Below are 15,889 nucleotides of genomic sequence, written 5' to 3' on the forward strand. Positions count from 1 at the left end.
TCGTTGCCCCAGTGCCTTTCCGTTCACCTTTACACTACTGGGCCAGAATACACTCAATCATAGGACCTACTGAAGAGATGAGTCTTCAATAAAGACTTAAAGGTTGAGATCGAGTCTGCGTCTCTCACATGTGTAAGCAAACCATTCCGTAGAAATGGCGCTCAATAGGAGAAAACCCTGTCTCCAGCTGTTTGCTTAGAAATTCTAGGGACAGTTAGGAGGCCTGCGTTTTGTGACCATAGCGTACATGTAGGTATGTACGGCAGGACCAAATCGGAAAGAAAGGTAGGAGCAAGCCCATGTAATGCTTTGTAGGTTAGCAGTAAAACCTTGAAATCAGCCCTTGCCTTAACAGGAAGCCAGTGTAGAGAGGGTAGCACTGGAGATTCTAGCAGCCGTGCTTAGTACTAACTGAAGTTTATTTAGTGCTTTATCCGGGTAGCCAGAGAGTAGAGCATTGCAGTAGTCTAACCTAGAAGTGACAAAAGCATGGATTCATTTTTCTGTGTCATTTTTGGACAGAAAGTTTCAGATTTTTGCAATGTTACGTAGATGGAAAAAAGCTGTCCTTGAAACAGTCTTGATATGTTCATCAAAAGAGAGATCATGGTCTAGAGTAACGCCGAGGTCCTTCACAGTTATTGGGGACGACTGTACAACCATCAAGATTAATTGTCAGATTCAACAGAAGATCTCTTTGTTTTTTGGGACCTAGCATCTCTGTTTTGTCCAAGTTTAAAAGTAGAACATTTGCAGCCATCCCCTTCCTTATGTCTGAAACAGGGGTTAGCTTTGCAATAGTATCAAAAATAAATTTAGGATTGTTCTTATTTTTCTCAATTAAGTTGGAAAAATCGGATGATCGAGCATCAGTGAGGGCTCTTCGATAGTACCGTGCAGTGTCTTTCCAAGCTAGTCGGAAGACTTCCAGTTTGGTGTGGCGCCATTTCCGCTTGCTTCAGAGCTCGTGTATTTTCTGTATACCAGAGAGCTAGTTTATTACGACAAATTATTTTAGGTTTTTAGGGGTGCGACTGCATCTAGGGTATTGTGCAAGGTTAAATTGAGTTCCACGGTTAGGTGGTTAACTGATTTTTGTACTCTGACGTCCTTAGGTAGGCGGAGGGAGTCTGGAAGGGTTTCTAGGAATCTTTGGGTTGTCCGAGAATTTATAGCACGACTTTTGATGATCCTTGGTTGGGGTCTGAGCAGATTATTTGTTGTGATTGCAAACGTAATAAAGTGGTGGTCCGATAGTCCAGGATTATGAGGAAAAACATTTATATCCACTATTTCTTCCACGGGACTAAACTAGATCCAGGGTATGACTGGCAGTGAGTAGATCCAGGGTATGACTGGCAGTGAGTAGATCCAGGGTATGACTGGCAGTGAGTAGATCCAGGGAATGACTGTGGTAGTGAGTAGATCCAGGGTATGACTGGCTGCGAGTAGGTCCAGGGTATGACTGGCAGTGAGTAGATCCAGGGTATGACTGGCAGTGAGTAAATCCAGGGTATGACTGGCAGTGAGTATATCCAGGGTATGACTGTCAGTGAGTAGATCCAGGGCATGACTGGCAGTGAGTAGGTCCAGTGTATGACTGGCAGTGAGTAGATCCAGGGTATGACTGGCAGTGAGTAGATCCAGAGTATAACTGTGGCAGTGAGTAGATCCAGGGTATGACTGGCAGTGAGTAGGTCCAGGGTATGACTGGCAGTGAGTAGATCCAGGGTATGACTGGCAGTGAGTAGATCCAGGGTATGACTGTGGCAGTGAGTAGATCCAGTGTATGACCATATATGGCAGTGAGTAGATCCAGGGTATGACTGGCAGTGAATAGATCCAGGGTATGACTGGCAGTGAGTAGATCTAGGGTATGACTGGCAGTGAGTAGTCCCAGGGTATGACTGGCAGTGAGTAGATCCAGAGTATGACTGGCAGTGAGTATATCCAGGGTATGAAGGGCAGTGAGTAGATCCAGGGTATGACTGGCAGTGAGTAGATCCAGGGTATGACTGGCAGTGAGTAGATCCAGGGTATGACTGGCAGTGAGTAGATCCAGGGTATGACTGGCAGTGAGTAGATCCAGGGTATGACTGTGGCAGTGAGTAGATCCAGTGTATGACTATATATGGCAGTGAGTAGATCCAGTGTATGACCATATATGGCAGTGAGTAGATCCAGGGTATGACTATGGCAGTGAGTAGATCCAGAGTATGACTATGGCAGTGAGTAGATCCAGGGTATGACTGGCAGTGAGTAGATCAAGGGTATGACTGGCAGTGAGTAGATCCAGGGTATGACTGGCAGTGAGTAGATCCAGGGTATGACTGGCAGTGAGTACATCCAGGGTAGGACTGGCCGTGAGTAAATCCAGGGTATGACTGGCATTGAGTAGATCCAGGGTATGACTATGGCAGTGAGTAGATCCAGGGTATGACTGGCAGTGAGTAGATCCAGGGTATGACTGGAAGTGAGTAGGTCCAGGGTATGACTGGCAGTGAGTAGATCCAGGGTATGACTGGCAGTGAGTAGATCCAGGGTATGACTGGCAGTGAGTAGATCCAGGGTATGACTGGCAGTGAGTAGTCTAGGGTATGACTGGCAGTGAGTAGGTCCAGGGTATGACTGGCAGTGAGTAGATCCAGGGTATGACTGGCAGTGAGTAGATCCAGGGTATGACTGGCAGTGAGTAGATCCAGGGTATGACTAGCAGTGAGTAGGTCCAGGGTATGACTGGCAGTGAGTAGATCCCGGGTATGACTATGGCAGTGAGTATATCCAGGTTATGACTGGCAGTGAGTAGATCCAGGGTATGATTGTGGCAGTGAGTAGGTCCAGGGTATGATTTTGGCAGTGAGTAGTTCCAGGGTATGACTGGCAGTGAGTAGTTCCAGGGTATGACTGGCAGTGAGTAGATCCAGGGTGTGACTGGCAGTGAGTAGATCCAGGGTATGACTGTGGCGGTGAGTAGGTCCGGAGACATGTTGGACAAAACCTACTGAGTCGATGATGTCTCCGAAAGCCTTTTGAAGTGGGTCTGTGGACTTTTCCATGTGAATATTAAAGTCACCAAAAATGTGAATATTATCTGCCATGACAACAAGGTCCGATAGGAATTCAGGGAACTCAGTGAGGAACGCTGTATATGGCCCAGGAGGCCTGTAAATAGTAGCTATAAAAAGTGATTGAGTAGGCTGCATAGATTTCATGACTAAAAGCTCAAAAGACGAAAACGTCGGGGGGGGTTTGTAAATTGAAATTTGCTATCATAAATGTTAGCAACACTTCCGCCTTTGCGGGATGCCTTGGGGATATGGTCACTAGTGTAACCAGGAGACTAGGGCCTCATTTAACACAGTAAATTCATCAGGATTAAGCCATGTTTCAATCAGGCCAATCACATCAAGATTATGATCAGTGATTAGTTCATTGACTATAACTGCCTTGGAAGTGAGAGATCTAACATTAAGTAGCCCTATTTTGAGATGTGAGGTATCACAATCTCTTTAATGACAGGAATGGAGGAGGTCTTTATTCCAGTGAGATTGTTAAGGCGAACACCGTCTTTAATTTTGCCCAACCTAGATCGAGGCACAGACATGGTCTCAATGGGGATAGCTGAGCTGACTACACTGACTGTGCTAGTGGCAGACTCCACTAAGCTGGCAGGCTGGCTAACAGCCTGCTGCCTGGCCTGCACCCTATCTCATTGTGGAGCTAGAGGAGTTAGAGCCCAGAAGCCACTCCTCAGTAAAAGGCACATGACAGCCCCCTTGAAGTTTGCCAAAAGGCACCTAAACACTCTCAGACCATGAGAAACAAGATTCTCTGGTCTGATGAAACCAAGATTGAACTCTTTGGCTGGAATGCCAAGCATCACATCTGGAGGAAACCTGGCACCATCCCTACGGTGAAGCATGGTGGTGGCAGCATCATGCTGTGGGGATGTTTTTCAGCAGCAGGGGGGTGGGAGACTAGTCAGGATTGGCACAAAGATGAATGGAGCAAAGTATTTATCCATATAAAATACAGTTTAGCAATCTGCTACAGACACATCTCCAGAACAATAGGCTACCTGGCATTCTTCATTGATCATTTTCTGATTTCAGATTCATTGCAGCCGGTTTTGCATCAATATCAAATCATTTCTGGGTAAAAATTAAGCGTGATTGTTTTCAATTAAAATGTAAAAAAAAAAAAAAAAAAAAAAGAAAGCAAAATAGCCTTTTAGCAAAAAGCAATTTCTCAAGCAAGAATTTTGCTCGGACTGTCTGAGTGGGGAAGGGAAAACTGAAAACTAGCTGGTATAGAGGTTTGGAACCATCTTTCTTATAAACCATTGGTTTATAATAACTTGTAAATTATAGTACACGTCATGTGTTCCTCCTGCCCACTTAGCTGTGTTTAATATTAGGCTACATATACAGCCAAAACATGAAGGAATTGGCAGTACATATCTCTCTTCCCCTCTCTCTGAATTTGATATAAAGCCATCTGTGTTTGTCATACAACGATGGGACTAGTTTCTGTAGATGCGGACAGATTTCCAGCGTTGTACTTCGTTTGAATCAAGCAGTGATGGGTCATTGGTTCAGCGGTCAAACGACCTCCACTCATCACTGTCAAACGCTCCCTGAAACATTTCAACGAGCAAGCCTTTCTAATCGACCTGGCCCTGGTATCCTGGAAGGATATTGACCTCATCCCGTCAGTAGAGGATGCCTGGTTATTTTTTTAAATGCCTTCCTCACCATCTTAAATAAGCATGCCCCTTTCAAGAAATTTAGAACCAGGAACAGATATAGCCCTTGGTTCTCCCCAGACCTGACTGCCCTTAACCAACACAAAAATATCCTATGGCGTTCTGCATTAGCATCGAACTGCCCCCGCGATATGCAACTTTTCAGAGAAGTTAGAAACCAATACACACAGGCAGTTAGAAACGCCAAGGCTAGCTTTTTCAAACAGAAATTTGCTTCCTGCAACTCAAACTCTAAAAAGTTCTGGGACACTGTAATGTCCATGGAGAATAAGAACACCTCCTCCCAACTGCCCACTGCACTGAGGATAGGAAACTCTGTCACCACCGATAAGCCCACTATAATTGAGAATTTCAATAAGCATTTTTCTACGGCTGGCCATGCTTTCCACCTAACCACCCCTACTGCATTCAACAGCGCTGCACTCCCCACAGCTACTCGCCCAAGCCTCCCCCATTTCTCCTTCTCCCAAATCCATTCAGCTGATGTTCTGAAAGAGCTGCAAAATCTGGACCCCTACAAATCAGCTGGGCTTGACAATCTGGACCCTTTCTTTCTAAAATTATCTGCCAAAATTATTGCAACCCCTATTACTAGCCTGTTCAACCTCTCTTTTGTGTCGTCTGAGATTCCCATAGATTGGAAAGCAGCTGCTGTCATCCCCCTCTTCAAAGGAGGTGACACTCTTGACCCAAATTGCTACAGACCTATATCCATCCTACCTTGCCTTTCTAAGGTCTTCGAAAGCCAAGTCAACAAACAGATTACCGACCATTTCGAATCCCACCGCACCCTCTCCGCTATGCAATCTGGTTTCAGAGCTGGTCATGGGTGCACCTCAGCCACGCTCAAGGTCCTAAACGACATCGTAACTGCCATCGATAAGAAACAATACTGTGCTTCCGTATTCATTGACCTGGCCAAAGCTTTTGACTCTGTTAATCACCACATCCTCATCGGCAGACTCAGTAGCCTTGGTTTCTCAAACGACTGCGTCGCCTGGTTCACCAACTACTTCTCTGATAGAGTTCAGTGTGTCAAATCGGAGGGCCTGCTGTCCGGACCTCTGGCAGTCTCTATGGGGGTACCACAGGGTTCAATTCTTGGGCCAACTCTTTTCTCTGTATACATCAATGATGTCGCTCTTGCTGCTGGTGAATCTCTGATCCACCTCTACGCAGACGACACCATTCTGTATACTTCTGGCCCTTCTTTGGACACTGTGTTAACCTCTTGGGGCTAGGTGGGACGCTAGCGTGCCACCCGTGGTGCACTCCATCAACAGCAGGTGCATTTCAAGAGCGGCAAATTTGAATCCAAATAAATGTCAAAATTCAAATTTTTCAAAAATACAACTATGTTACACCATTTGAAAGATAAACATCTCCTTAATCTAACCACGTTTTACGATTTCAAAAAGGTTTTACGGCGAAAGCATAAATTTAGAGTATGTTAGGACAGTACATTTACAAGAGTTGTGTGTAATGTTTTGTCAAGTCAAAGACAGGGTCACCAAAACCATAAAACCAGCTAAAATGATGCACTAACCTTTTACAATCTCCATCAGATGACACTCCTAGGACATTATGTTAGACAATGCATGCATTTTTAGTTCTATCAAGTTCATATTTATATCCAAAAACAGCGTTTTACTATGGCATTGATGTTGAGGAAATCGTTTCCCTCCAATAACCGGCAGTCAAGTCAGCGTCAGAAATTAAATAATTAAAATTAGAAAACATTGGTAAAATATTATATTGTCATTTAAAGAATTATAGATTTACATCTCTTGAACGCAATCAACTTGCCAGATTTAAAAATAACCTTACTGGGAAATCACACTTTGCAATAATCTGAGCACTGCGCCCAGAAAAATACGGCGTTGCGATACAGACTAGACGTCATGTTGGGGAGATCTAAAATCGAAAATACTATGTAAATAATCCATTACCTTTGATTCTCTTCATCAGATGTCACTTCCAGGTATCACAGGTCCATAACGAATGTAGTTTTGTTCAAAAAAGCTCATCATTTATGTCCAAAAATCTCCGTCTCGTTAGCACATGATGTAAGCCAGCCGGACTTCTCGTCATGAACGAGGGGAAAAAATATATTTCCGTTCGTTCAAACATGTCAAACGTTGTATAGCATAAATCATTAGGGCCTTTTTAACCAGAACATGAATAATATTCAAGGTGGACGAATGCATACTCTTTTATAACGTATTGGAACGAGGGTACCCAACATGAACTAGCGCGCCAGGTGTCTAATGGGACATCACCGTTCCATGGCTCTTGTTCGGTCAGATCTCCCTCCAGAAGACTCAAAACACTTTGTAAAGGCTGGTGACATCTAGTGGAAGCAATAGGAAGTGCCAAAATATTCCTAAACCCCTGTGTTTTTCAATGGGATAGGTTTAAAGTCAATACAACACATCAGGTATCCACTTCCTGTCAGAAAATGTCTCAGGGTTTTGCCTGCCAAATGAGTTCTGTTATACTCACAGACACCATTCAAACAGTTTTGGAAACTTTAGAGTGTTTTCTATCCATATATAATAAGTATATGCATATTCTAGTTACTGGGTAGGATTAGTAACCAGATTAAATCGGGTACATTTTTTTTATCCAGACGTGCAAATGCTGCCCCCTAGACCCAACAGGTTAACAACCCTCCAGACGAGCTTCAATGCCATACAACTCTCCTTCCGTGGTCTCCAACTGCTCCTAAATACACGTAAAACTAAATGCATGCTCTTCAACCGATCGCTGCCTGCACCTGCCCGCCTGTCCAGCATCACTTCTCTGGACGGTTCTGACTTAGAATTTGTGGACAACTACAAATACCTAGGTGTCTGGTTAGACTGTAAACTCTCCTTCCAGACTCACATCAATCATCTCCAATCCAAAGTTAACCTGTTAGGGCTAGGGGGCAGTATTGACACGGCTGGATAAAAAAATGTACCCGATTTAATCTGGTTACTAATCCTACCCAGTAACTAGAATATGCATATACTTATTACATATGGATAGAAAACACCCTAAATTTTCTAAAACTGTTTGAATGGTGTCTGTGAGTATAACAGAACTCATTTGGCAGGCAAAACCCTGAGACATTTTCTGACAGGAAGTGGATACCTGATGTGTTGTATTACCTTTAAACCTATCCCATTGAAAAACACAGGGGCTGAGGAATATTTTGGCACTTCCTATTGCTTCCACTAGATGTCACCAGCCTTTACAAAGTGTTTTGAGTCTTCTGGAGGGAGATCTGACCGAACAAGAGCCATGGAACGATGATGGCCCATTAGACACCTGGCGCGGAAGTTCATGTTGGGTACCCTCGTTCCAATACGTTATAAAAGAGTATGCATTCGTCCACCTTGAATATTATTCATGTTCTGGTTAAAAAGGCCCTAATGATTTATGCTATACAACGTTTGACATGTTTGAACGAACGTAAATATATTTTTTTCCCTCGTTCATGACGAGAAGTCCGGCTGGCTTAGATCATGTGCTAACAAGACGGAGATTTTTGGACATAAATGATGAGCTTTTTTGAACAAAACTACATTCGTTATGGACCTGTGATACCTGGAAGTGACATCTGATGAAGAGAATCAAAGGTAATGGATTATTTACATAGTATTTTCGATTTTAGATCTCCCCAACATGACGTCTAGTCTGTATCGCAACGCCGTATTTTTCTGGGCGCAGTGCTCGGATTATTGCAAAGTGTGATTTCCCAGTAAGGTTATTTTTAAATCTGGCAAGTTGATTGCGTTCAAGAGATGTAAATCTATAATTCTTTAAATGACAATATAATATTTTACCAATGTTTTCTAATTTTAATTATTTAATTTGTGACGCTGACTTGACTGCCGGTTATTGGAGGGAAACGATTTCCTCAACATCAATGCCATAGTAAAACGCTGTTTTTGGATATAAATATGAACTTGATAGAACTAAAAATGCATGCATTGTCTAACATAATGTCCTAGGAGTGTCATCTGATGGAGATTGTAAAAGGTTAGTGCATCATTTTAGCTGGTTTTATGGTTTTGGTGACCCTGTCTTTGAATTGACAAAACATTACACACAACTCTTGTAAATGTACTGTCCTAACATACTCTAAATTTATGCTTTCGCCGTAAAACCTTTTTGAAATCGTAAAACGTGGTTAGATTAAGGAGATGTTTATCTTTCAAAGGGTGTAAAATAGTTGTATGTTTGAAAAATTAGAATTTTGACATTTATTTGGATTCAAATTTGCCGCTCTTGAAATGCACCTGCTGTTGATGGAGTGCACCACAGGTGGCACGCTAGCGTCCCACCTAGCCCATAGAGGTTAAATCTAGAATTGGCTTCCTATTTCGCAACAAAGCATCCTTCACTCATGCTGCCAAACATACCCTCGTAAAACTGACCATCCTACCAATCCTCGACTTCGGCGATGTCATTTACAAAATAGCCTCCAATACCCTACTCAACAAGCTGGATGCAGTCTATCACAGTGCCATCCGTTTTGTCACCAAAGCCCCATATACTACCCAGCACTGCGACCTGTACACTCTCGTTGGCTGGACTTCGCTTCATAATCGTCGCCAAACACATTGGCTCCAGGTCATCTACAAGACCCTGCTAGGTAAAGTCCCCCATTATCTCCGCTCACTGGTCACCATAGCAGCACCCACCTGTAGCACGCGCTCCAGCAGGTATATCTCTCTGGTCACCCCTAAAGCCAACTCCTCCTTTGGTCGTCTCTCCTTCCAGTTCTCTGCTGCCAATGACTGGAACGAACTACAAAAATCTCTGAAACTGGAAACACTTATCTCCCTCACTAGCTTTAAGCACCAGCTATCAGAGCAGCTCCCAGATCACTGCACCTGTACATAGCCCATCTATAATTTAGCCTAAACTACTACCTCTTCCCCTACTGTATTTATTTATTTTATTTATTATTTTGCTCCTTTGCACCATATTATTTATATTTTAACTTTGAACTTTCTTCAAATTATAAATCTACCATTCCAGTGTTTTACATGCTATACTTTATTTACTTTGCCACCATGGTCTTTTTTTCCTTTACCTCCCTTATCTCACATCATTTGCTCACATTGTATATAGTCTTATTTTTGTCTACTGTATCATTGATTGTATGTTGTTTTACTCCATGTGTAACTCTGTGTTTTTGTATGTTGTCGAACTGCTTTGCTTTATCTTGGCCAGGTCGCAATTGTAAATGAGAACTTGTTCTCAACTTGCCTATCTGGTTAAATAAAGGTGAAATAAATAAAATAAAAAATAAAAAATTGCTAGAAGGAATCCAGCTTTTGTCAAAATAACGTCAGATTTGACTTTTCGCAGCAGGTTAGGCAAATTACGCAACAGGTTAGGATAATTAACAGAGAGGGTTAGGAGAATTAGGTTAAGGTTAGGATAATTAACGGAGAGGGTTAGGAGAATTAGGTTAAGGTTAGGATAATTAACGGTGAGGGTTAGGAGAATTACGCAGCAGGTTAGGATAACTAACAGAGAGGGTTAGGAGAATTATGCAGCAGGTTAGGAAAATTAACAGAGAGGATTAGGAGAATTAGGTTAAGGTTAGGATAATTAATGGAGAGGGTTAGGAGAATTACGCAGCAGGTTAGTATAATTAACGGAGAGGGTTAGGAGAATTAGGTTAAGGTTAGGATAATTAACGGAGAGGGTTAGGAGAATTAGGTTAAGGTTAGGATAATTAACGGAGAGGGTTGGGAGAATTAGTTTAAGGTTTGAAAAAGGGTTAGCTAAAATGCAACAAAAGAAATTCTACTTTTGACATGAATTTGAGAAAAGCTGGATCCCTTCCAGCCGTGAACCCTTGTAGCCCTCTGATGAGCGAAGGACATTTTAGGCAGGACTTTCTAGCCCCCAATAACTGTGGATATGTAATGTAACCTGACACCAGAGTACCTAGTAACTAAAGTCAGATCTATTATTTTGACAAGTCGAGTGACCGCTATAACTATGGAAATATGAGGGCCTCAAAGCTGGATGGCAGACCGGAGGAGGCGGGATCAGATGGGACCACTCTAGCCAATGAGGGGGCAGATACGCGGCTTGTCTTCTCTGCTATAGTTCAAAAACCAAAGTTGTCTCGCTGTCTGAAGAGACATGGATTTAGAAGCGAAGCGAATAACCTAAACATTGACAAAATAATTAAAGTACACAGACAGGCCCCATCTTCACCTTTAACAGATTAATTAGGATTTATTTTGCGTGTATGCATTCATTCAATGTTTTATTGTAATACATGATGACTTGAGTTGAATAAAAAAAACACTGTATAAATGTCTAGTAGATGGCTATTGCCTTCCCTATGTGTTACAAAAAGCAATTCTAATGACTTGTTAGGCTGAATTGCAAGTAGCCTAGTGTCAAAATGTTCCCCCGAATTCCCCCTCATATCAGCTGTCTTCTTTGATTATAATAGGCCATTATATCAGCTGTCTTTTTTGATTATAATAGGCCATTATCTCAGCTGTCTTTTTTTTATTATAATAGGCCATTATATCAGCTGTCTTTTTGATTATAATAGGCCATTATATCAGCTGTCTTTTTTGATTATCATAGACCATTATATGAGCTGTCTTTTTTTATTATAATACAAATGTAATAATAATGTATATAATTAATACAAATGTTTGTAATAATAATGTACATAAATAATACAAATGATTGTAATAATAATGTACATAAATAATACAAATGATTGAAATAATAATGTATATAATTGTAATATAAATAATACCCTGTTGATAGACGTGTGTGTGTGTGTGTGTGTGTGTGTGTGTGTGTGTGTGTGTGTGTGTGTGTGTGTGTGTGTGTGTGTGTGTGTGTGTGTGTGTGTGTGTGTGTGTGTGTGTGTGAATTGATAGATCATTTATCCCCTATCATGGGACAGTTACACATTACTGTACATAACCCATCACTCTTACCGTGTAGGACTACACAGGCCAAAGTCTATAGCCACTGTCTGATCAAGAGTTAACCCACAAATGCCGACAACCTGATAGCTGGTGTTTTTGCGGAGGTGTAACTGCCTCAGAGCTGTCACATCGGCGAGCGGCTGGCTGCTCATGTGGTTGTCACGACACTTCAGAAGGAGAAAGTGTAGCTAGGGGCTATATAGAGATAATGACACTCAAATAGAAAATCATAAAACAAGATAATAAGCATTTATATCAGCCTAATAAAGGTGTAGATTACATCACACATTCCAGTGTTTGAACAAGTCTACATGGGATTATTACTAATATCACTTGGCCCTTGGTAATGTCCTCCTTAGATATAATGCTGCTAGCCGCTTGCTGATTTGACAGCTGACACCGCCTAAATAAAATCAATGAAACTGCTACGCAGTTGTCGGTTAACGCAGGTTAATCTAGCCCCACGTATTGCTTATAGAGGTTTTCTAACCTCAATGGGACTGCCTGGATAAATAAAGGTTAAAGTAAAAATAATAACAATACCGTCCACAGCCCAAAGCCCATAATCATGGTCCCCGTACCGGTGCATATCTGGCCTCAACAACTCTGTCAACGTAAGGCTTAGAAATATCCATACATAACGCTTAGAAAAAAACCTTCTGGATAGAACCAAAAAGGCTATTGCTTGCTTCATATATGGCACACCTAAAGGTTCTGTACAGAACACTTTTGTAGGGTTGTTTGATCAGAACCCCAGGGGTTCTTCTTCACTAAAACAAAATTGGTTCCATATAGAATACTTGGGTTCCATGTAAGGTTCTATCTAGAACACTTGGGTTCCATAGAAGGTTCTATATAGAACCTGAAGGGTGTGCTGTACATAAAGCTTGCATATAACCCTTTTTGGTTATATCCAGAAGGTTTTTTTCTAAGAGTATATACTGTATTCTGATGGACCATGGCTCACGATGTTATGATGTCCTTCAGTAATAATAGTGACGATGGAGGTGATGATCAATATTGGTGATGATTTACAGAACGACAGTCACTCAATACTGCACCGAAACATTTTCACAAAATGATATCATTCACATTCATTTTTAAATACATTATTAAGACAAAATAAAATGAAGTAGGCCTATTCGTAAACGAATGGATCATAATTTTTTCATATACATTAATCGATCACATTCCCCTTTTTTTTTTACTTCACTGATTTAAATACAAATGCATTTTCCTTTGACTTTTATACATTTGAAGAGTTAATTTGATTTGAGCACACTTTGAGCTAATTACCTGCTGCTTTGAGGCTTTGGCACGATGACATAATTAATGAGCCTTATTTAAACACCTATATCCAACTCGCACCCAGTCAGCAGAAAGGTCTATAGCATTATAAAGACGTTTCTTATGTGGGACTAAATCAGTATTTAACATGTTTTTTTTATCTCCAGAATCTCCCAAATCTTTATTTATTATTATTATATATTATATTCCTATAGTACGGATATTTCTGGCATTGCGTCTCTTTATAGAAGATTGTTGCAGGTCTCCTCACGGCGATTGGAAAACAAATCAAATGAAACATAATTCCCTGATGAGATGATAATTCGTGTTTGCTTTTTACCCTGATAATCTACACCGCTTGTCATCTCCAAGTTTCCATAGAAATTGTATTAATATGATTCAGTAGCCTAGTTGTTTATTAGCTATAGATATAGGCCCAATTTGAAAAACACAATAGAAAATATTTGTACACAACATTTGCAATCAAACCAGTGTCAAATTCCCTGTGACAAACTGCTATATGTTAAGGTCAATAAATAAACAAATAGTTACATAGATAATTCAATACATAGGGAAGAAATGAATAAATTCATAAACTCATCAATTAATAAATTGCATTTTAAACACTTGCATTGGCACAATGTGCTTTTTCCACTGGTGATCTGTCTAAGTGTGTGTGTGTGTGTGTGTGTGTGTGTGTGTGTGTGTGTGTGTGTGTGTGTGTGTGTGTGTGTGTGTGTGTGTGTGTGTGTGTGTGTGTGTGTGATGAATAGTAACAGGGGTAATATAACCTTTTAACTGTTCTATTAATTATGGCTCTGCCTACTGGCTCTGAGTCCCAGCCTGGTAGCTTTGCCTACTGGCTCTGAGTCCCAGCTTGGTAGCTCTGCCTACTGGCTCTGAGTCCCAGCCTGGTAGCTCTGCCTACTGGCTCTGAGTCCCAGCCTGGTAGCTCTGCCTACTGGCTCTGAGTCCCAGCCTGGTAGCTCTGCCTGCTGGCTCTGAGTCCCAGCCTGGTAGCTCTGCCTGCTGGGTCTGAGTCCCAGCCTGGTAGCTCTGCCTGCTGGCTCTGAGTCCCAGCCTGGTAGCTCTGCCTGCTGGCTCTGAGTCCCAGCCTTGTAGGTCTGCCCGGCAGACCGAAGGTGTAATTCATAGTGTAACCGGCCCTCTGGCGAGACCCGGTACATGGATGCCGAGCTGAGGGAGCCGTGACCGGGAACAGAACTGTATCTCATCCCGTAGTGGCTGCTCTTCCCGTACTCCTCTGGTTCGTCGTGTTTCAGAGAGAATATCCCGTTAAAGTTCAGAGGAGGGCTGATCTGTCCGTCTAGGTGTCCCTCCCTTCCTCCCTCAGGAGACGTGTGGTCATAGTACGGCTCGTACTGGCCACCGTAGCTGTAGTGCCGGCTATGGTAGGATGGCTTGGCGCTGTCCAGGGTGCTGCAGCCTTGTCCAGGGGCCGTGCCCAGATCTGCCCCGGGGTAAGGGTACATGTTGTCATAGTGGGTCGTACTACCGGGGTACGTCACCTCTCCGTTGTGGTCCGTGAGGAAGGACCTGGCTTTCAGCTGCAGACAGCCAGCCACCAGGTTGGTCGTGGGCTGGGATAGGCCCTTACACAGAGTTTGAACGAACCCCAGCAGGTCCGGCTTCTTGCCCGCAGACAGCGTCTCCGACAGGGCCCAGATGTAGTTCTTAGCCAGGCGCAGAGTCTCTATTTTGGAGAGCTTCTGGGTCTTGGAGTAGCAGGGCACCACCTTTCGGAGGCTCTCTAACGCGTCGTTCAGACCGTGCATCCTGCTGCGCTCACGGGCGTTTGCCTCGTGACGACGCACCTTGACCCTCTCCTGTCTACCTTTAGTCGACTTCTTTCTCCGTGGTCCTCTCTTTCTGGGGAGGCCGTTTTCATCCTGCTGGTTGTCGTCCTCTCTCTCTTCTTCTTCCTCATCCTCTCTTTCTGAGATGTCACCCTCCTCCGGGTCCGATGTGACGTCCTGGCCGTGTATTGGGTCTGGCTCCTCCTCGCCCTCTCTCTCCGGGTTCAACGTGACGTTCAGGCTGTGTATCGGGTCTGGCTCCTCCTCGTCCTCTCTCTCCGGGTTCAACGTGACGTTCAGGCTGTGTATCGGGTCTGGCTCCAGGTCCGGTAAGCTCCCACGGGGGTAGTTGGCTCCAAACCGGGGCTCATACGTCACATTTGGTTCTTCATACGGTAGAGTCAACATGATTCCTATAGACCACAACTCCCAGTTAACACACACGCAAGCAACGCAGTCAACACATAAACTGTTACAACGGCCACACTATGTATAGCCTGTCAATGTCACATTTTCGTGTGCCTCTCCTATATATGGAGAGTCTGGAGAGATGTTGTGTTGCCTTTTTGGCAAAACCAAGGCCAAAGTCACATGCTCCAGCAATCAACATTTCTGAATACATTTGTTATAAATATATCTATGCTATTTAGTGACTAAAACTATTAATAGAACACCATGCATATGATAGGTGAAACAATCCGTATGCCAAGACAAGTCTCCTCACCTGAATGTATGTCAGCGGGCAGTGTGCATGTTCTCTAGCATCTCCCTTCTCTCTGTTCTGTGCCACCTTCTCCTCTCCTCTCTCCTCCCCTCTCTTCTCTTGCAAACAAAATGACAGAATCATTCCTTTACTGGTGTCTTTCTCTCTCTCCCCCTCACTCACACTCTCTCTCTCTCCACCTCTCTCTCCTTCTCCCCCCTCCTCTCTCTCTCTCTCTCTCTCTCTCTCTCTCTTTCTTTGAGAAATGACACTCATGCCAACTGCCAGAGCGGGTACCCATGCCATCTGCCGCTGCCATCTCGTGGCAGGGCGTAGTCACGTGGCTCCC

The 15,889-nt window shown here is 43.0% G+C and overlaps 1 protein-coding gene across 1 annotated transcript; it reads right to left on the reverse strand.

Moving 5' to 3' along the window:
* Positions 1-13,755: 13,755 nt before the first annotated feature.
* LOC106569743 (neurogenic differentiation factor 6-B) lies at positions 13,756-15,676 on the reverse strand. The gene is made up of 2 exons (XM_014141323.1): positions 15,562-15,676; positions 13,756-15,250 (listed from the first exon to the last, which is right to left on the reverse strand). Exon 2 carries the CDS (start codon positions 15,243-15,245, stop codon positions 13,911-13,913), a length of 1,335 nt encoding a protein of 444 aa, XP_013996798.1. The 5' UTR covers positions 15,246-15,250; positions 15,562-15,676; the 3' UTR covers positions 13,756-13,910.
* Between the last annotated feature and the right edge of the window lie 213 nt (positions 15,677-15,889).

Source organism: Salmo salar, unplaced genomic scaffold (assembly GCF_905237065.1).
Source record: "Salmo salar unplaced genomic scaffold, Ssal_v3.1, whole genome shotgun sequence".
Taxonomy (NCBI): Eukaryota; Metazoa; Chordata; class Actinopteri; order Salmoniformes; family Salmonidae; genus Salmo; species Salmo salar.

Excerpts from the sequence above, each read along its gene's own strand:
- LOC106569743 (XM_014141323.1), bottom strand. The coding sequence starts at position 15,245 with ATGTTGACTCTACCGTATGAAGAACCAAATGTGACGTATGAGCCCCGG.